General features: G+C 44.9%; 1 protein-coding gene across 1 annotated transcript; it reads left to right on the plus strand.

Annotated features, from left to right (window-relative positions):
* Nucleotides 1-1,531: 1,531 nt before the first annotated feature.
* Nucleotides 1,532-21,299, plus strand: tspan2a (tetraspanin 2a). The gene is made up of 8 exons (XM_012836277.2): nt 1,532-1,825; nt 9,900-10,002; nt 18,044-18,141; nt 18,525-18,599; nt 18,729-18,815; nt 18,953-19,018; nt 21,018-21,101; nt 21,212-21,299. The coding sequence occupies exons 1-8, from the start codon at nt 1,757-1,759 to the stop codon at nt 21,275-21,277; spliced, it is 648 nt and encodes a 215-aa protein (XP_012691731.1). The 5' UTR covers nt 1,532-1,756; the 3' UTR covers nt 21,278-21,299.
* Nucleotides 21,300-23,116: the final 1,817 nt, after the last annotated feature.

Genomic DNA, 23,116 nt, shown 5'->3' on the forward strand with positions numbered 1-23,116 from the left:
GTAATTCATCAATTGAATCCATCAATTGATTTGAATGGTGTTTTATTTCACATCATAGCTGTCTATGTGGCGCTATGTCGTTAGGAAATGGTGACATTTTCTGACTTTTAAATGTCTTATACTTCTGTAACGTAATAAATAATGAATCTGAACATGTTTAACATGTCTATTGGATGTGTTTCATAGAGGCATATACACTGACCAAAGTGTTTATTACCATGTGATGTGGGTAGGCCAAAGGTTGCCTCTCTATGTCAGCACCATGGTCATAATCTAGAGATATGTGGAATAATTAAATACACTACAGCCTGCCCACACACACTGACACAACCACACACTCTCGGTCCTAAACCAGCACAAGCCCATAAACACCCAAATAAAACTAGTGGCTGTATAGTTTCCTACACACTGGACTCGCTCCCTAAGTGAGTTTAAGGTCATGGTTTACCTTTGATAGGTCTTCACGAGTCAGCAAAAAAAGAAACAGCAAGTGCACAGTGTTGTTAAATGTTGTAGTATTGCATTTGGCAGACACTGTGGGGCAGCCACTGTACAAATGATCTAGAGAGTCTTAAGACCACCTAAACCAATGTATGTTATGTTACCACTTATGTATGTTATAAATTACAACTCAACACAACTGTACTTTGCTTTGAGTTGGTGTCACTCAAATTTTTTTAACCATTTGAGCAAAGTGTAAAGGGAGACTGAGGTCAGGTCAGGCTCTCATTACATACGTATTTATGGAGGGGCTTTTGAGATCAGTTAATGTTCAGAGTAACCTTTTCTTTAACAAATGCATGTGAACATTCTCTCTCTTTCTGTTTTGATCTTGTACTTGCATTTTGGATTTAGTAAATAACATGCTAAAGATGGTTATGGTGCTTTTTAAACATGGCATAAACGGTGCAGAGGTCAGGATTGTCCCGCTGTATGATTGATTGCCAAGGATTCCTTCACAGATGGCAGTTGGCAGCAGAGGAGAGGGTGCATTGCGTTGCAGACTGTTACATCAGCGGATGGTGGTCTTATTGTTCCCTTCCAGATGGCACCTGATAACATACAAATGGACTGATATGTCACACTGTTGCCATAAGCACCAGATGGAACTGAACTGTAGCCCACAGAACACCAGTATCAGGGACGCAGCCTACAGTTGAGGCAGTGTGCATGTTCTAGGCAATCACACAAATGGACTGATCTGAGGTGTGGCTAGATTTTCCTGAGGGGTTTGAGTAAATTAATACTATTATCTGCATATATGCTACTACTTTTGAGTGACTATTCGATTTCTTTAGCTAGCTTGGGATGTAACATCGACAGGAAATTAATTAACGCATTTTACAGTCTCTACTCACCTCAACAATTACCATTAGAATTGATTTGGGCTTTTGTTATTATAGATACGTTTCTTGCAGTATTGTTGTTTAATCAAATAGCTGCATATGGATCCAAGTAAGGAGCATTTAAGTCCCCCTTTACACACGCCTTTAAACAAAGCGCGGTCCCACTCCCACTGCACGCCACTGCCCGTCGTGATCGAATGGGCGGTCCTGGTAGAAACGCATTACAACTCCTCCGTGGTTGTTGTGAGATAGACCTGACTGCATGTCACCGTGAACTGAAATTCCCTGAACTGACTCTCTGTCCGACGGAGACTTAGCCTACGTTTCTTTAAAACGCGGTTCTGTTCCGTTATTGTTTTATATCTTTTATTGCAATTGAGTAGCCTACGCGGGGTGGAACCACTAGAAACATGGGCAAAGTCCAAGGCGGGATGAAATGTGTGAAATACCTCCTTTTCATTTTTAACTTCATATTCTGGGTAAGTGTATGCACAGGGAAGCACACTGGTGCTGTCCCAATTGAATAATGACATTTGTTATTCAGAACGAGAATTCATTGCCATAGCAATCGCTAGGAATCCGGAGGAGATGCGTAGCCTACAGAGTATGGGTGGTTGCTAGTGTTTGCCTAATCAATTTATCACATCTCGTTAAGCATCTCTGAGTAACGAATTGTCCATGTATCTTGGCTTGACCTGAATGTCTTCTTGTCTCCTGGTGCGTCTTTCATCGTCTGCATCTTAGTTTCAAATATCTATTCGGTATTGTGTCAGATTGACCTGGCTGTTATTTTTCTCAGCAGCGAGTGTTGTCACATCAAACATGTTAGGGTGGTGGTCTGGGCTGAGATCTTTTGTCGCTGTTGCAAAGATTTCGTGCGTCGAAGGCTGCAAAAATAACTCCATGGACGAGAATTCATTATTTTAAATAAAGAAAAAAAGCATTCGTCTTAAAGGTGGACACTAAACAACACATCTTTTAAGCGGAATTATAAATGTGGCTATACATAGTAGGTGTATATCTTACTGTATGGACTATGAAATCGAAAGAATGCAATGCGCACGAGGCGGCTGTAAATTGTTTCTATAGTTTAATGATAATGAATTAACTCTATAGACTTTGACCAGGATGGACGAGACAAAGAGAACACTTCATGATTAATTTAGGCTACATGATACCACTTTAGTTTGGTCAGAGATGATGGTCACACATCATAACTGACATGAAAGTTTCTCAAGGGTAATTTCCAAAATGCAAATGATATAAACATTTCACTCTTGAATGTCAGAGCATGCAGTCCATTTCACTCTTTTCCCATGCACTCATAGTTGACATCCGCCAGCTGTTTACTCATAAGTAGATATACATAACTGATTTGACGTGGTGGTCATTTTCCAGTAGTAGTTGCTATATCATACATTTAGATAAAAAAAACAGTGTAGTCTTTTTTTTTTTGCACAAGCAATATCCACACAGCGTCCTTCCTGTCTGTTGAGACCGTTCAGGAGGGATGCTTGTACTGTATATGTTAAGTGTAATTAGAAATGTGGCTACACATAGTAGGTGTATAGCTTACTGTATGGACTGTGAAATCGAAAGAATGCAATGCACAGAGGCGGCTGTAAACTGTTTTTGTATAGTCAAACGATGATGAATGAACTCCATAGACTTTGACCAGGATGGACGAGACAAAGAGAACACTTCATGATTCATTTAGGCTACATGATACCACTTTGGTTGGGTCAGAGATCAGGGTGACACATCAGATAATTACAACAGACACGAACGTTTCTCAAGGGTAATTTCCAAAATGCAAATTATATGAATGTCAGTCCATTTCACTTTTTTTCCATGCACCTATAGTTGACATCCGCCAGCTGTTTACTCATAAGTAAATATGCTGATTTGATATTGGTGGTCATAGCCCAGTAGAAGGTACATTAAGAGTGTGGTTTTGTTGCACAAGCATCCAGTGTCTCTCACTGAAGCATAAATCCACACCAGCATCCTTCTTCTCTGTCTGGACCTTTTAGGAGTGAAGCCAGACAACTCTGTCACGTTTGACATTAGCGCCTAACACAGATCACTGCTGCAGCCAGACCTGAGGGTAGAAGGAGCCGCTCTTCCATAGGATTCCTTATAAGGATGCATGTGTGGTCTCCACTCTTGAGTGTCCAGGGATGTAGAGTATTGTAGCTGCATAGGCAGGGTTTTGTTTGGGATTTAGGGGAATTCTCCAGCCTTGCTATTGGCATGCACTGGTGTCTGGAAGTTGGTACACTGGTAACCCCCCCCCCATCCCGTCCCAGTTCCAAGCCCTTTTGTTCCCACCCCAGTCACTTTGCCTCTATCAACTGCCTGTCTTGCCACAGCAATTACACATCATTCACGCCTACCGTGATCCATCACACATATGTTTTGGGCTAATCTTGGATACTGAGAGACAGGAGCGCACAAATTCATGATCTCTCCATGTGTGAGGGCCTCTCTGCATTCTGGTTCGGCTTCCCCTTTCAGAGAGCCCAGAACACTCATCTCAAGAGTTTGTCCCTGGACACAGTCTCAGACCCAGCTGAGTGGAGTGCTTCAGTCCTTTAATAGAGCACACAATTCCCTGGGAACTGTTGAGGTTTAGTGTTCATTTGTCTGCCATCAAGCAATCTGTCCTCTCCACCCCTGCTTTGTTTGTGTATTTCCCCTCTCTCTCTGTTGAAAGAGAACACTTCGTTATTTTCCATACTGCAATTCCGAACTGAGGTATTTGATGTTGGCCGTTGTTGTCAGCTCATATGGCCACCCATGATTGCAATTACACCTCAATTTGAGTCACCAGCTGAGTTTCATTTTGGTTTCCAGCAAGCTTTTCTTTAAGGTCTGTGCTACTTTCGCTTGAATCAAAAAATCTATATCACAAGTAAGGGACTTTCAGAGGAGGACCTCTGGTTTCTGTGTTCTCAAACTAGGCCAACCAAGGTGAACTCACGGCAGGATTTCACACAGTTGTAACATCCGAGGCATACCTGGGGAAGCCCATAGCTTCAGCGGTGTACAGTAGTCTGCATATGTGGGGCAGCCATAGCATAGATACAATCTGTAAATGTGCAACAATTTGTCATTTTCATGTGAATGTTCTTCTGTGTGCTGAGGAATGTGAGTTCAGGTCTGTCTATAGCGTGCTGGGCCATGACTCCACGAGTGCAGTGTGTTATGTATGTGCTGTTATAAACCCACACGGACACTCTGTCTAAACTGCATCAAGCTTTGAATTAATAGTTGGATCCAACTCACGGTCGGTACCTACTTAGTTAAAATGGTCTTGCATGGAGATGTATATTTAGTTAGTCCTGTGTTTGTATGAAGCTAGACTGCACCAACGTGTATTTCTGTGAGAAATATGTGTTTCCATTGTATGTGTTATATGTCCCTTCTGGACAACCAATACAGCAAAAGTATCAGACAGGTTATCTACAAGCCAAGGCAGACAGGTAGCCTAGTTTCTTGTGAGCTTGTGGCCTTGTGTGTTTTTTATTGACTTGACTTTAAGACGGGTCAGTGGACTTTTGAGATAAGATTTATGTTATTCATGTGTCTCATGCTATCTCTCCCTGCACATGAGGATACACAGGGTTAGGGTTAGTATTCATGTGTTTCATGCTATCTCTCCCTGCAGCGCTGGGCAGGATTAAACCGGACTTTCAACTTTAATTGTATTATTTCAATGTTGAAAGTCTCTAATCTAAACATTCCCAGTGCTGAGTGCCACAATAGACATATTATTATACAGTGCGCCTGTCACAGTGTAACTATACCATACAGCAATACACAGGTTATGACTGTGTATCAATGTTTATACTCTGTACTTACAAGGTCATAACCCTAACCCTTAACCTAACCCTACCATATGTAGGTATCAAAGCTATTCATATTTGTTATGAGAAATGTTATATTGTGCTTAATAATACAGCAATGGTAGCTGCAACGTAGAGTGTGGCTCCACGTTTGTTCCTCTTTATTATGATTTCGTTTTTTACCATCAAATCACAGACAGAAAGCTCCACTCTTACCCATCATCACACATAGCTGTGCTCTACTTTTGGCCTGATGATTTTATCATTGTTCTAATGAAGTGGGCGGTCATGATGAGTCCTGCCCGCGCTGATCAGCGTAGTGGACTGTGAGTTAGGACTTAGCTGCCATCTCTACCATCGGTCATCGGTGGAGTGGTGCCACCGCGAGCAGCACACAGCCCTGTCTTTGTGGAGGGGCCCCGGCTGACAGATAAGCCCCGCCGTTGTGTTGAGCTGCCAGGGGCAGGAGGGGCACCAGGACACCAGGGGGAACAGTGTGGGCATCAAGGGCACTGGGGGACAGTGCCAGGGCGCAGCTGATGCCAAGGCGGGTGACGCCATACCATGCCAAGCCACGCCAGGGACGTCCCGTGAGACTGTCACGACCCGACTGCCCACCCACATGGAGAGACGGGGCTGGGCTACTGGATGGCATTGGACAGTGTGGGTGTCAGCCAGCTGTAATTTAGCTTGAAATACTTGCATAGGTTGTCCCAAAAATGAAGGTTGCACATTTAGCATAAATGAAAAACACATTCATATATCTAATTAGTCTACTATGAAATAATAAATAATAAATAAAAAAATATATTTCTAATCATGTAATTAAAGTTCTGTCTTCTCATTAAGAACTAGAAACAGAATGAAGAAGAAGGTAAGAAGAGAACTAGAGAAAAATATAGCAAAGTGCTCCTCCTTTTGGGATCAATTATACAGCAGTTTCCCCCTGTGTCTCATCTCATGAGTCTGCCTGTCTGTGTCTCATTTCATGAGTCTGCCTGTCTGTGTCTCATCTCATGAGTCTCCCTGTCTGTGTCTCATCTCATGAGTCTGCCTGTCTGTGTCTCATCTCATGAGTCTGCCTGTCTGTGTCTCATCTCATGAGTCTGCCTGTCTGTGTCTCATCTCATGAGTCTGCCTGTCTGTGGACTCCAGCTCTCTGTGTTATCTGGTTCCTCCCCCTGTCATATATCCCCCTTTCCTGGTGAACGTCATCTCCAGATGGCAGCCCACTGAGGGGCAGATCTGGTCCATATCCGGCCCGTGTCTGGCCCTGATCTGGCCTAGAGTCAGTAACTGTTTTACCCATCAGCTCCTTTCCTTTTTGTGTCACCAGACGAGGAGGTGGTTCTGCTCAGATAAATACTTACATGACCTGCCCATTAGCACAAGACACTGTAGGATTGAGGATGACATTAACCAGAACTCTTTGGGTGAAGACCCAGAATGACATTGCTGTGATGGAGTGATCAGCATTATTGTGATGGGGGGGGGGGGGGTGCACATATTTGCCTACCCGACTTCCTCTTCTTCTGCATGTACAAAGCCCTGTCCTGTAACATCCAGCCAAACCTAATCAGGCATGAAAATCCCTCACCTTTCGGCGAAATTCGCCGTTTTGAAACCAAAATAGGTGACCTACGTGAATCGTGTAGATTCGATGAGAAATGTTTTTTTTGGGGGGGGGGGGGGGGAAGGTATTCATATTCAGTGAACTGCGAACAGGTGCGCGTGCCAGAAGGGAGCGCGAGATTCAGTGAATTGCGAACAGGTGCGCGTGCCAGAAGGGAGCGCAAGTGCATGGAAATATTAACGCGAAATTGCCTTGCATGACCAGTGCAGACCACCATCAGAAGCTAAAAGCACGCCTGCTGAAGAAGAGAAAGGGGCGAGGCTGAGACGTGGCAAAACAGCGAAAGCGGGCCATGAAGACACTGGTGGTTCAGGCAAAGAATGATCTGGTTCTGAGAGTATTACGAACTGTAATGTAAATTGTTAGGCTATATTTGCCATTAAAATGTATTAAAATTAGGGCTGTCAAAGTTAACGCGTTAATCTATGAGATTATTGTGGCCGAGATTAATGCGATAAAATATTTTAAGGCAGTTAACGCAACTTTGTTTACTTCCGATGTGCATTGACGCATGACACGAAACCGCCGCGTGCCTGCAGTCAGGAATAGGAGCGACCGAGACGGTAGTTGAAGATGGAGAGAGCAGAGGGATTGTTGGGCGGAAAGTTTCTGTTTAAGAGTAAAAATGACGGAACAACCGACAAAACTAAAGTTGTATGTAGCATTTGTCAAGCTGAATTTAGCTATCACAGAAGCAGCTCGTCTTTAAGTTATCACCTTAATGCAAAGCACCCGACAGAAAGCAGTCCCAGGTTAGATGGTCGCCAACCCACACTCCACGACTTCACTAAAATAACTAGACCAGTCCGTGAAAAGGTTACCAACGCTTACGCAGTTTAGGTTGCCGGTGACTGTCGGCCCATCAACATAGTTGAGGACGGTGGGCTGTCTGAGGTGATTCGAATTGCTTCAGGGGACAATTCTTACGATTTACCGTCGCATACATTCCTTGTATGACGGCGAGAGAGCACGAACAATTCAGCTCCTCGAACAAGCTGCCAGCGTCGCCCTTACTGGTGACAACTGGATGTCAGTCAGAAATGACAATTACCTGGGTGTCACAGCTCATTTTATTGACAATGTATGGAAATTGAGATCTTTTGCATTGAAAGTAAAAAAAAAAAAAAACATTTGCGACATACAGCGGAGGACTGTGCAGAGGAATTCATCGACGTCTCAAACAGATGGGAGATAAGTGGCAAACTGACCACTTTAGGCACTGATAGTGCCCGTATTATGTTGGCAGCTGCTAGGCTACTTCCATTTTAACATCTACCCTGCGCGGCACACAGTCTGTACCTGGCTGGCACTTTATAGGTATGAGTTATAGGCCTGAGCCTCTTTGAAAACACAGTTCTGCGTGTAGTTTTGTGTTAAAAAAAAATACAATTAAACAACAGTGTCTAAAATACACGCTGTCTGAAAGTGATTACTCGTTAATTTATAAGATTTAGTCTTTAGAAGTCAAACAAACTTTTAATCACGATTAATTTAGATTAATGCATTTCAAAATGTGAGATTAATTTGTTAATTTTTTGGATCTATTGACAGCCCTAATTAAAATCTGAATTATATAACATTGTATTGGCTGTCAATCATGATGGAAGAGTAGACAAGTTAAGTTACAGCATGTCCACCATCTCTTGTGGGGGCTATGCATTAAGCCATTTGTGGTGCCCTTACCACATTGTGCCTCTTATACTGTATGTTAGACCCAGTGACATCAGTGCATAATACTTAGTAAGGAGGCCATAATAATTTTGGACTCATGGCTGAAGTTAAGTTTCTCCAGCTCTCCCCAGGTTGGCAAAAAAAAGCATCTCTAAATGCATCAGATTGATGCTTTAAAATATGGAATATTACAATTTTTCTTACGGGGGAGCATGCCCCCGGACCCTCCTGGAGGGGTAATATCCTTCTCACCTTTTTCACCCCTGACCCGTTTTCATGCCTGCTAATTTAGTTGGTTTATAACGATCACTTAGAAGGGCCCCAACAGCAGCTTCTGCAAAGAACTATAGCTGTATTATAGTTATTTAGTATTATATATAACTATTGCTTTATGCTCATGTTTTCCAATCAGTGCAGTTCCACTGACTTACTCAGAGCAACTCCTACGCCGCAGACACAGAGAACTACCCCCAGGCCCAAAAGGGATTTGAATAGGAACTACTAATTATGATGATAATGTTTGATTGGCACGAACATGTCCTTGAATCAGTTTATTCTCACATAATTAACTATTTAGACCAAACACTGATTGATTTACAGCATGGATTAAACATGTATGACTTCACAGCGGGGGGCCACTGCGCCCTTGATGCGAAACCACCATCACTGGATTGCTCTGGTAATGCCTGAGTGCTTTTTATGTGGATATAGTCCACTACATAACAATGGTGTCCCTCTGGAAGGACAGATGGCAAGCTTCAGACGGGATTACATGGCGCTCTTTATCTTACTGAGTTTCAATCAATGAGGTGTCATGGCCAAGGTTACCCTGGAAACGACGAGGAGGAAATGAGAGGGGAAAAAGGGTATCCGGCCCTCAAAGTCTGTAATGGTCACTCGGCCACTCAGAGTGTGCTACTGTTTACTGATGGGGCATTACAGCAGATGACCAGAAGTGATTTTAACGTTAATTTGACTTTTACATATAGTGTAGGGATTCATCCAAAGAAGCCTGATGTACTGAGAAAGAAGATCTTGCCAGGTGCAGCATTATAAAGCATTGTTGAATTTCGGCACGGGTCCTTTCCCAGCTAGCCTATGTCTGTGTCTATTCAGCTGCTGTCCAAGTCAAATGTTAAAGTTGCTATTTTTAGCTTGTTCTGTGTAGAGGGGTTTGGTGCTCATTATTCCCACATTATATTATACCCACAAATCATTCTTTTAAGGCAATGTGTAGCAATATAAACACTGTTCAAACACTCTTTGGTTTATTCAGTTCAATCAGATGAATCTGCTTGTGATTAGGCTCCAGTTTATTCCTGTCGGACATTAAAATATCAGCAGCTGTTTTGTTGCAGAAGCTGTTGCATTTTAACGTCTCCTTCTCTGTGTGTGCCGCAGCTGTCCGGCTCCCTCGTCCTGGCCGTGGGGCTGTGGCTGCGCTTCGACCCGGACACCAGTTCGCTCCTGAACGAAGAGGGCGCCCCTGACACCTTCTTCATCGGTGAGTTAAGAGTTAAACAGGTGGTGCGGCTGTTCAGGTAAGAGGTTGACAGTCGGACAGAGCCACGGCCAGATGTGGGCCCCGCTATTAGCTGATGTCTTGGTGGCATGCCAGTTTTATCTGCTGCGTGGCTTGGGTTCCTCAAGCCATGTGAAGCATGGAGTCACATTACCAGTTTGGCTGCTCGGTTGCCAGCCTGTCACCAGAGAGTTCACTACACTTGTGTGACATAAATATTTATGGAGAGTGTCCCTTTGAACTGTGTGAATGTCTGTCTCGTTCAGAGGGGGGGGGTTCCACTCTCTTCCACCACAGTATCCATTATTGGTGCTGGGCATTAGGAATGAGGAAGTCATTATATCTAACTCCTCCTGTGAGGAATCCAGAAGAGCTTTCGGGTTGTGTTCGCTTATAGTGATAGCAGGGTAGGGGCGGTAATGGCGTTTCCCACCAAAACCAGGTTACTTTCCGCTGATGGCTGCCAAATGAAATAAGAGGCTTTTATTGCCCGTGACAGCGTTCTCTTCCCCCGGGGGGTTCAGGGGTGAGTAAGAGTTTCTAGCGCTTGCTCCGTCTATGAGGCCAATTAATCTCAGTCTGGAAGCTTTTACGCAGACCTCCGCAAATGTATGCCGGACCCTCTGGCAGCTGGGATGAACCCTCTAATACTGACGTCTTTCTGGGGACACAGGGAGGGAGGAATAAACTAGCGGCACCAGCGCTTCTCTTGTCCAATGGCTGTCTGGTGTTGCATTCTGGGTGTGCTGTTCTTCATGAGGCAGCTGCGGAGCCTCAGCGCTGCTTTATTAGATCTCTGGATCTGGAGGCGTAATGGCGGCTCCGCTTGATGCTGTACTGCGCAGTGCAATGGCTATCTGTTATTGCTAGAAGCATCCACCACCACCCACTCTCAAAGTCATTAAAGATGCAGTTCTAGAAACCAAAACCAAAAGGGTTTCCTTGACTCTGAGTTTTGACACAGAGTTACAGTTTCCCTTGCCTGCTTCAAGCAGACTCAAATTCACTTTGTGGATATATGGGTCTGGACACACAATTGGGGATTGTTTGCAATTGTTGCATCCTAATGGGCGTAGACTTTGAAACTGAATTTGATTGATATTCTTCCTACTCCGCCACTAACGGTGCAAGCTGATATATTAGCCTTTCCCCAAACTTCATTGGCAGTAAGGAAACAATGTATTTGCCCTTGATGAATACATTTACACATTGTTCTTGCTCCGGTTTCAATTCTTCGATTGCTAGCATTGCTACTACTCTTTGTATGCTTTGACTAGCTCTAGCATTGCTTTTACTCTTTGTATGCTTTGTCTCTCTAGCACTGCTGCTTTTGTTGTAACTACATTTCAAACAGACGTTTTACTTCAAAGTCATCGCAAGCCCCACTGGCCGCTGATCGATCCGCCTTTCAGAGTGGCACAGCGCTTCATCTGGTGAAAAAAGGGTTTCCTATAATCTATACTAAAATCTCATATCTGTAGGTGAAATTGGTACCAGCCTCACATGGGAGTACCAGACTATGTAGGTATCTTACGCTGTGAGCAGGAGCCGGGTGAATGTGGGTGCAATTGTGTGTAAATTGTGATACCGTCTTTGCGAGGGCCACCAAGACACACTGGTGCTGTCCTTGCAACAACAACAATATGTTGGTAATCTCACCCGATTAGACAGGCATCAACCATTCAACACAAAGGCAGATCAATTAAGTTGAACACCTAGGGGGCACCACACAAAGTGTAGTGTCCTCCACGTGGTCAAAATAATGATAATCCACAAATCAGTCTCGTTAAATATATCAGTCTCATAAAATATATTATACTATCAATTTGGAACTCTGATTAATAATTAAATTAATAACTACAACCAAAGTTACCTTATTAATAGTATGGTTGAAGGTCATTGGAATTCTGAATAGAAGAGGTTGGCAACGTCCATTCTTGTGCAACATTAAATAAACCAGCGTATATAATCAAAGTATTTATTTACACAATGATAAGAAAATAACACACAATATGTAATCTAGCCAAATGTAACTAACCAATGAATTGAAGGAGTGTGGGGATGTGTGTGTGAGCTTGTGAGCTCGGGGTTGCGCTGTTAGGGGCGTGCCAGAAAGAATGTGTGTGTTCCTTTGTTTGATCACCGTAGTTCCGCATGCATGTGTGTGCACGTACGCGAACATACATGTGATGTGAACAAGGGCGAGCCTATATGCAGCGTGAAGTTCGAGTATTCTCTTCGCGTGTGTGGCTATGTGAAGGCCAATGTATATGTAATCATGCGTGATTTAGATGCCATGTTAGAAGAGGGAAATGGTTAGTGATGCATGCAAGACCTGATGTGTCTGAGAAGCAATCCTAACGATAACCCAGATGGTGTGGCGAAGCCAACTACCAACTAACAATGAAAATATATAAACAGTTACATTTATTAACAAAACATATGAAACACATGAACAATGGCATGTAAACAGTCTTCTGCTTAGCCAGGTTGTGAATAGCTAGGATAGCTAAATGCCCAGTTAATGTCAGAGTTACCAGTCCTTTGGGAAAAGTGTTGTGCTGGTCCGACGTGGATGAAGCAGAGAAGAGATGATGCCGTCCGTAAATGGAGAAAGTTGTCCTTGCTGTGATGTCTGTTTCCCTGCAGTTTAGGTCGGAGGATTTGATCGCTCAGAACGTTGGTCTGCCTTCTGTTCCCGTTGTGTAGAGTTAGCTAGCAGGTCTATTGTTAGCTGCTTTCCTCTGCAATTTAGCTAGCAGGTCTATTGTTAGCTGCTTTCGCTAAACTTACTTCGTCTCACTTAGCAGTCAGTTGACTGAGAGATCTTAGGCGTGTGTCGGCCGTAAGACAAAAGTGAGTTCTCTTTGTTGCGAGAGAACAAAGAGAGTTGCTCCTCACCGTGTGCAGGCGATGCCTGAGGTGAGAGGAGGTCAAAGACGATGCCCGGAGGGAGAGAGGTGAAGAGATCCTTGCCAGGTGGGCGCCGGCAGAGAGAGAGAGTCACATCTGGGGAGATGCGGCTATTGTCACGCTCAGGTGGGCGTGGTTAAGAAATGCATCAGGTTACATTTTTATGACAGGTAAAGTCTGACGTAGGTTCCGGATGAAACATACGTAAGTTAATGATTAAAGTCAACCACAATGGACGAATTCCAGTGTACCTACATATCTAAAACAATAATCTCAGGGAAAACTGGCCTGAAAGCAATAGGCGGGCGGAGCCAGAATACATCTGCCTACCAGCAGAGAAAAAATATGAAACTGAAATGACTTCATGATTTGGACTCAGATAACATGATGTTTGTCAGTGAACTCACTGCAGATAACATGATGTTTGCCAGTGAACTCACTCCAGATAACATGATGTTTGCCAGTGAACTCACTGCAGATAACATGATGTTTGCCAGTGAACTCACTGCAGATATACCTTCATGATAGTCAGTTTTCAGAGATCTCAGTGGAAGCAGTCTTTGGGGAACCCTGTTCTTCCTTTCAGTAGTTTCAAGCTGTGATAAAGCTTAGAAACTGTTCCTGCCTGCAAGGAGGTTCAAAGCAGGAAAGGTCTTTGTGGAGCCATTGACTTAAAGAATCCAACAAGAAATCTTCTTTTGGTCAGAGACCAACTAAAGAGAAGATGAAGATAATTCAAGAGTGTGTCATTTTTGCATGGTGTGTTGTTTTTAAGGGCCATGTAAAACTGTAGTCAGGATTTGATGTAGGCATGTCATTTGAAGTGACCAAGTAAGTTGCTATTTTTGTGTCTGTGCTCAGTCAAAACACTCTCGGCTAAAGTCTGGGTTGTAGTAGGCCAGTGTGCAGTTTTGGTCTAATGATGTCATGCACCAAACCTCTGCATTGTTTATTAAGGGTGACTTCACCTGCATATCTTAGTAGAGTTTCTGAACAGCATCCTTAGGCTGCCACAGGAAATATATCAGAGACCGTTACAAAATGACAACCATAGCAACGGTGCATAACATCTGATTGGAACGGCATTGCTACTCACCCAGACCTTTGAACATCTCAGCAGGGTGGGCCTCCTAACCTCCAGGGTGGGTCTCTGAACTCCACATGCCCAGCAGCACACCAGCCTGGTTTTGCCCTGGTAGACCTTTGGCATCCAGGGATTGGACATGTGCCCTGTCCCCGCAAGGCCCCTGATGTCACAGTGTGTGAGCCACTGTGCCGTGACTCCCACCAGGCCGGTAATCTCTTGGCTAGAGTGCTTTCTGGAAAAGGTTCTTTAGATGAAGCCATGGCTCATTAGTTCCTCATTAACTCCAATTTGGTGTAATTTTTAAAGCACTCTTTCAGCTGCAGCAGCGCTGGGTGCTTTGTAGAAATATGTGGGGTAAAGGGGGTTATTTTTTAAACCTTATCTCTTTCTTTTCTGGTTTAGCCTAATTATTCTTTTAATTTCGTGACATGTATATTATGTTTCCCTCACAGCACACAAGCATACATTCAGTGTCTTTATATACCTTGCATTTTAACCAGCAAAATTACTGCTCAGGCTCAGGGTTATACACACACAAACTCACCATCTATTCAGCAAACTGTAGTACTGCGAGCAATTCATTAATTGCAATTAATTTACTCATTGTGTTTTATTTTCACTCCTGATTGCAGAGTTAAAGCAACCCAACAGGAAAGAGGCCTCAGGGAGGCTTTCCTGTTGCCACAGACTCATATCATATAAACACATCACCGGTACATTCATGTGTTACAATTCACATGCCGATTCTGCGTCGGTGGTGACAGGCATCTCAGATGGTCCGGCACAGATGCGGCCCAGACTCACGAGTGCCCTAGCACAGGCTGTTGTTTATGGCTGCGTAGCTTCGGCTCCCTGGCAACCGTATAAATATTATCAGGAGCAGCTTGAGCAGGATGCCGAAAGATAGAGAGAGAGAGAGGCAGCCCGCACTGGTCTCGTGTGCCAAGGCGTCATTACCAGATCAGACAGTCAGATACGCCACATTCCATGCAGGTGATCTGGCTTTCCATACAGTCACCTGCCCTGCGTGTCACTTTGTTTTCATGAGGGTTTTGTTTAGATAAAGAACCCTTTACACTCAGCTCCTGTTCGTCGTCTGCATCCTCCATGACTGGCAAGACCGTCTGCGAAAGCCAAATCACCATTTAGCCCTACAATGGCAGGGTGGGTTCATATACAAAGCCTATACAAAGGAGTCATTAGTGTGAGTAGCAGTTTTCATGACAGGTTTTTTTTATGGTTGTTTATTATGTGGCGGCTTGTCTGAACACTCTCTGTACTTGCAAAGTGCAGCGGGCTCTGCCAGCAGTGGTTGTTTTCTCTGCTGGCAAGTCCTATGAGAACTGCCTAGTTTCATCTTCACCACCCCCCTGACCCAGAACAGGAAAAACAACCCGCTTTGACCCCCCCTCCCCGCCCCCTGAGGTTTAATTACAGCACTGGTTCAGTTAGAGTCGCTGATGAGGCTGTGAACACGGATGCACCATTAGAGAGGGCGGAGGAGAGGAGAGGAGAGGAGAGAGGAGAGGAGAGGGGGAGAGAGGAGAGGAGAGGAGAGGAGAGAGGAGAGGAGAGGAGAGGAGAGGGGGAGAGAGGAGAGGGGGAGAGAGGACAGGAGAGGAGAGAGGAGAGGAGAGGAGAGGAGGGAGAGAGGAGAGGAGAGGAGAGGAGAGGAGAGGAGAGGGAGCGCAGAGCAGCACAGCACAGCTCAGCGAGCCGCCAGAGAGATGACGCCATCCGCGCCACTTCAGGCCCCGAGAGTGCCACTCGCACCACAGATGCCAGCCCAGCAAAGATGCTCGCCCACCTGCACACCCACCCGCCCGCCCTCTTCTCTTCCAGTCTGTGCCTCTCACTCTGTTACAACAACAACCCCCTCCTCTTGTCTCTCTTTCTCCCCCAGTCTCTCTCTCTGCTCTCTTAAACACCAACCCCCCCTCTCCCATTACTTTTTACCTTTTTACTTTTTTCCAGTCTGTCTCTCTCTCTCTCTGTTTTTCACCCCCCTCTTCTCTTTCTATCTCAGTCACTCTCTTTTCGCCTCTCTGCTTCCAACTCTCTCTCATCTCTCTTTCGGCTTTGGTCCCCTTCTTTCCCTCTCTGATTCTCACTACTAAAAAAAACATTCTCTCATTTTTCTGTCTATCTTAGTCTATCTCCATCCCTCTCTCCTTCCTTCCTTCTCCCTTACTCCTTATCTCTCTTCCTCTCTTTGTTTGTATCGCAGGGCCATCTCTTCATTTCTCTTCCTCTTTCACCTCACTCTTTTTGGTCCCTCTCACTTCATCTTTCTCCATCCTGCTCCCCAATTAAAACTTGCTCATCCTTTCTCTCTCTGACATTATCACCTTTCTCTTCCTCACTTTCTCTTTTTCATCCTTCTGTCCTCCCTCTTCTGTCTCTCTTGCCCTCCATCTGCTCCTAATGCCCTCTCTCTCCCTCATTTTTCATCTCCTATTTCTTCTATTTGTTCTGTCTGTCTGTTCTCCCCCCCCTCTCTCCCCCTTTTCACACTCCCTCATCTCTCTCTCTGTTTTCTCTCTCTCTCTCTCTCTCTCTCTTGCTCTCCTTCAATTTCCCCCCCTTTTTCTCTTTTCTTTTTTCCCCTGTGTTTTCTCCTTTTCTCTTTTCTCTCTCCCTCCAACACATACTCTTGTGTCTCATATCTGTCGTCTGTCTCTCTCTCTCTCTCTTTCTCTCTCATCTCCATCTCGCACTCTTCCCCCCCACCCCCCTCTTCCCCCTCTCTTTCTACCCTGGCCCTGGGAGGCATCGGCTGCTGATGAGTGCTCCTGGTCTTTGTGTGGAGGCCATTGTTGCGGGGGCCTGAGTGACCTAATGAGGGCATCCACAGGGCCCTCAATGTGGCCCTTGTTTCTTCGAGGAGAGACTCGACGAGGGGGGGCCAGGGGTGCACAGAACATGTGTCGCCGGGACATGTGACTCTCAGCTCGTGCTAGCATCTCTATCTTTCTCTCTCTCTCACTCTCTCTCTTTCTCTCTCTCTCTCTCTTTCTCTCTTTCTCTCTCTTTCTCTCTCTTTCTTTCTCTCTCTCTCTCTCTCTCTCTCTCTCTCTCCGTCTGTCTCTCACACCCCCTCACCCCTCATTGGCCTGTGTTTCACAGCATGTTGATCCACAGTCTCATTGAGTTTCAAATGCTCTCTCTGGTGATGTGATACACAAATAAAATGTTTATCGCCCGGTGGGCATTGTCTGTGTCAGACATAAAGGAGTACGGTGGTCCATTAGGCCCATTTTTCTCTAACTGTCCCTGTTCTCTGCCATTACACTGTGCTGTGGGAGTGAGAACAGTACGCTGACAATAAGGGTGTGTCTCCACTGACACCTGTGTGTGTGTGTGATGTGATCTCTGCCGGAGCTATGAAACCATGAAAGAAGGGGTGGGGGGGAATTACGGAAACCAGTTTTCAACCGATGCGGGCTTTCCCATGAACTGAGGGTATTTTTTTTTTCTCGTTCTCGCGTTCTCACTTTCACTCAGCTGTGCTCACAGGACCTTGGACATGAACTGGTGTCCTCAGCACAGTACTGACGCAGAGGAATTTCCACTGCTGTTCACGTGTTTCTCATGTTGCTTTGTTTTTTTTTCACACCAGTTGGTGAAGGTTAGAAAGAATTTGACTTTTTTGATATGCAGTTTCTCATGCTGGGTCCAGCTTTACAGGGTAAATTATGTGTCTAAACAATTATACCCGGATATTGTGGTTGTGTTTTAGCACAACACGAATCATATAAGAGCTTGCTATTTTCATAGAGGAGATCTGTGACAGTGCCGTCATAATGTAAGACCCTTCATTAATTTGCCAAAGGTGTTGGATTATGCTGCCCTCTAAAGGCCAGGTGTGGATGTGTTCTTCTTCTCATTGTTCTTCATTCTCATGATGGTGAATAAACAATGTATTATAATGTCCCCTCTCTCCCCCCCCCTCCCTGGCTCTCTCTGTTTACCTCCCTCTCTCCGTCCCTCTCTCTCTCTGTCTCCCTCCCTCTCTCGCTCCAGCCGTATACATCCTCATCATTGCTGGTGGGGTCATGATGCTGGTGGGATTCTTCGGTTGTTGTGGGGCTATGCGGGAGTCGCAATGCCTTCTTGGATTGGTATGTCACTGCCACCCCCCTCCAGCCGCTCACACACACACACACACACACACACACACACACACACACACACACACACACACACACACACACACACACACACACACACACACACACATAGGAATGCACACATTTGCACTTCCTTTGAAATACATCCGTTTGCCAGCACTAAATTAAATTACTGTGTTAAGATTCAATTATGGGCGCTGGTTATCATAATGTCTCAAGTGTCATGTCTCATTTATGGTTCTATGCTCCGCTCAACACTGAATGCTGGGTAATGTAGTTTTGAGCATTCTGCTGTTTATAGCTATACAATGAAATGTACAATAGCAGAACATCACCTTCACAGCTGCCAGTGAATTTCTTACTGTGTTCTGCAGTTCTTTGCCTGTTTGATGATCATCTTTGGGGCGGAGGTTGCCGCAGGAGTCTTTGGATTCTTAAACAAAGACAAGGTATGACTCTCACCAGTGAAGTGGCTTAGATGAACCTTAGATGTTTTGGATATGACCACTTAAGCTTACGTAAAATGTTCTCCTTTCATTTTCTCTGTTTCTCTGTTGTTTTCTTTTGAATGACTTCAGATCATCAATGAGGTCGAGAGCTTCTATCTGAACTCCCTGCAGGACAACACCAACGGCACCGCCATCGCCTCCATATACCACACTGTTGTGAGTAACCCATGCCCTCTGACCTTTGACCTCGGTACTCTGTGTAGACTCTCTATCCCGTCAGGCATGTTTTCCTTTGTGTCGCCGAGATCTGTACCCTCATGCTGAGTGTGTACTTTTTTCTTCCCCACGTACAGCTGCAGTGCTGTGGAGGCAGCGAGGCCAACCCCACCCTGTGTCCAGACGCCACCGAGGAAACCAAGGTAACTATGAGCGCTTCTCAATGAAAGCTTTTATACCTGGGGGGTGTATTCCAAGCACGTGGTGGGTTGACATCAGCCAGGAATGCAGTCATGTGGAGAATAGGATACAATAGGAATAATGGACCAACCAATCACACACAAGGGCTCCACTTGAGATTAGCAGTTAAAGGCACAGTCCTTGATCTGTCACATCTTCAAATTCAGCTAAATTCTCCTCACGTTCCTCTGGCTGTGCGTTCAGTGTGTGAGGTCAAAAAATCATCAGGTGTTAGGACACCAGTCCTTGATCTGTAAATGGGAAACAAACTATTCTAGCCAATTAACAACTTTGCTTAAGGAGCTCAGAAGGGAGGGGTGTATTCTATTGGCTGTTGAGCTCAGATATCAGCAACCTTAACAAGAATTATGAATAAAATAAAAACAAACTAACAGATGTTAGTGATGACGACTGGGAAGAAGACAGTGATTAACTTACACTTCAGGAACACCAGAGGGCAGTAGAGAGACAGCTGCCCACGGTGAGACACTGGGAGGGGACAATTGTCTGTTACTGCTCTTCTTCTCCCTGCAATGGCGGACACTTTCCTGACAGACATCTGCACCCACTGCAGAACTGGCATTTACATTTAGGAATGGAGCACTCTGCAGCGCTACTTAGAATGAATTTCTCAAGTGAAGATGATCATTTGGTGCTTATTGTTATAGCCTGTGTAGGCTGTTGTTTTAAAACATATGAAAATACACTAAAAATAAAGCTGAATGTACCAGAACATTCAGTAGAAACATACGTCCTTACCAAAGACATCATAGCAGTTTAAGCATTATATTGACATTTGCTGATATTTAAGACTTTACTATAGTCAAATCTTTTCTGCAGAAAGAGCAAAAGCTCTCAGAAGGACACACCTCTTCTGACCATGTTAGACATGTTCTGACTGAATTTTAGAATAGTTGTCAGTAAGCCATACCTGATGATGTGTAAGTCATTCATGGCTGTCCCAGATATCCACAGCAGACAGGGCGTACTGTATATGAGGTATTCTCTCATAAATAAGACGTGACTCAGAGGTGACTATACTGACTAACTCTATACTGACGTTACTCACTAAAAGGCTGATGGAGTTCTGGGGGATGTGTTATACTTGACAGAGGTGAGTGTGTGTGCGTCTGTATGTTTGTGTGTTACCCTGTACAGCAGTCAGAGAAGTGTGTGTGTGACACTAAACAGCTGTCTGATACATGTGTGTGTGTTTTGAAATGAGGGTGAGTTTCTCTTTCTCTGTCTTTCCCTCTCTCTCTCTCTCTCTCTCTCTCTCTCTCTGTGTATGTGAGTATGTGTGTTTGTTATACTGGACACCAGACAGGAGTGTGTGTCTGTGTTTGTGTGTGTGTGTGTGTGTGTGTGTGTGTGTGTGTGTGTGTGTGTGTGTGTGTGTGTGTGTGTGTCACGGTTCCACCAGCCCAGCACCCTGGTGTCTCTTGTGATTCAGTGAGCCAGTGGAGCCTTCAGGGTCTCAAAGGAGCCATGATTTTATTTATAGCACACAGGCAGACAATTCGATTGGCGAAAGGTCTTTGTCTTTGAGTGCTCATCCCTTGCCCTTGTTTCAAGTCACCATCACACACACACACACACACACACACACACACACACACACACACACACACACACACACACACACACACACACACACACACACACACACACACACACACACACACACACACACACACACACACACACACAATCACACAAGCACCAAAGCCTGGCTCTCTCCTGTGGGAACATCTAATCTGCTTACATCTAGCAGGAAGGGGTCTGCTTAAAAAACTAATGAGGGATGAGGATATCCTGGTCACCTATGATACATACTGCAATTCCATTGCCTGTGAGGCTGGGATAGCTCTAATACCTAGTTTGTCTGCTAGAAGGTTTGCACGATGAAGGAAAGGAGAAAATGACAATCTTCTGTTTGTGTTTGTGTTTGTCTCTCTATAGGATTGTGTCACGGCTATCGAAGAGTTTTTCAATGAAAAGCTCTTCATCATCGGCTATGTGGGGATTGGTATCGCAGGGGTTATGGTAAGTATCTAAATTAATGCATTAATCATTCAAAAAAAATTAACTAAAAGTATATCATCTAATCCATTCTTTCTCTCTCTCTCACCCTCTCTCTCTTTCTCTCACTTTAGATTATCGGGATGGTCTTCAGTATGGTTCTTTGTTGTGCCATCCGAAACAATAGAGAAGTAATTTAATCACCCCTACCCCCCCCCCAAATATCCCATACCCGTCTTCAGCCTCAGCCTGGGCTGTCCCGACCTCACCATCTAATCTAGATTCCCAGTGGGGTGGGGCATCCCATCTGGACTTTGAGGTGGAGGAGGGGGGGGGGGGTTCTTTCATAACAAACCACAGCACAAAAACACACTTCAACACGTCCTTATTCATTCAGAGGGGTTTGTTTCAGTGGTGTGTGTGGGGTCTGATGACATCATTCGGAGGAGACACACTGCCGCAGTGGTTTTCCTAAAAGCTGGACTGGACTCACACTAAGCTGCCCTCGACCCCCCTTTCCCATCCCCCCTGACCCCCAACACCCAACCAAACTAATTTATTCCCTCGGCTTGTCTTGTGCGTTGCAGTTGGCACACCACAGCAGTCACTCAGTTCTCACTCCTCCACAAGCGTAGTCTGCCTACTGTATTTGTAGACAGAGGTGCCTACTGTACTGTACATATAGCTGAGGTTCAGATGGTAAAAGTCCTCATGAAGACTGTTTTTGTCAGACGTCTTCTCAGCACAGAAGCACAATTTATTAACCGGGGGTGGGGGGACGGGGGGACGACGACGACGGCTCTCTAGTGACACGAGCTGACTCTAGTGCTTCTCAATCCTGCTCTCTGTTATCCATCTCTCCCTTGCTCTGCCCGCCTGGCTGAGCTTGTCTATGGGACACTTGATGACAGACGATTCAGCCAGTCAAGAGCGTTACAATTACGCTGACGTCAGTCAGGTGTGCTTGGAGCAGGGATAGATAGACGTTTTTGTCCAGGAGTTGGTTTGAAAAGCACTGGCTTAGAGTGAGGGAACACCCGATGTCGGACTCTCGCTTTCTGTACCTCAGGCACCTCTAGGTAGAGGCCCGTGACCACTGTCATGGTGAATATCTCTGTAAAATGTCACACACCGAAATGTGGACAAATATGGTTGTAAATATCTCAAATTAGACGGCTCGTTTCAGTCCTCGCGCGTTTGTCATTCCCTCCACACGTGTCGTTTCCTCTCCCCCACTACTCAGCTGCAACTGTGTGCCATAACCAGCCTTCTTCACACATTTCGTAACTGCCTTCACTCGTGACTCATGTTACATGCATTACATGCGTCAGCTGTCTAATTCTAATGTATAGTACAAGTCACCATCATGATAAAGGACACCTTTACATAAGCACACAAGCTGTCACTGTCACTGTCACTGTAGCAGGTATGACGCGTCTGACAGGTTTCATGGAGTCTCGTGAATCATCTGGTGCTGCTAATCCAACGAGAGCAAATACGATACTAACACCATTACCTTAATGACTTAATCCTGGCCAGAAGTCAGTCAGTCAGTCAGTCAGTCAGTCAGTCAGTCAGTCAGTCAGTCCTACGTCCAGGCCTGGTGACCTGGATGTCGTGTGCAGCTTTCAAGGTTCACTAACCTACTTTCAGGCCAGTCCTTAAAAAAAGTGTTTTAAAAATAGTGGTACTTTGAATGAAAGATTTTCAAATGTAAACTTGAATTCCCACGCTCCCGCACACACACCAACCATATTTTTAGCACAGAAGTAGACAATGGCGAGTGAAAGATGCAATTCGATTCAACAAAAACTCTGTACATAATGAGGGTGTATACAAAATCTGCCGCAAAAAAACTATGTATCCCCTTAAACACCTGTAAAAAAAAAAAAACATATAAGAATTGAAGTAACCTTTTCATAAAACTCAACCCCCACTGTAAGGGGGGATGGGTCAGTAGCCACTCTCTTCAGGGTGTGGAATTCAGTTGGAATGACTGAAATGCCCAGTAACCTAGGTAACCTAGGCCTGTTTCAGAT

This window comes from Clupea harengus, chromosome 5 (genome assembly GCF_900700415.2).
Source record: "Clupea harengus chromosome 5, Ch_v2.0.2, whole genome shotgun sequence".
In the NCBI taxonomy this organism is placed as follows: Eukaryota; Metazoa; Chordata; class Actinopteri; order Clupeiformes; family Clupeidae; genus Clupea; species Clupea harengus.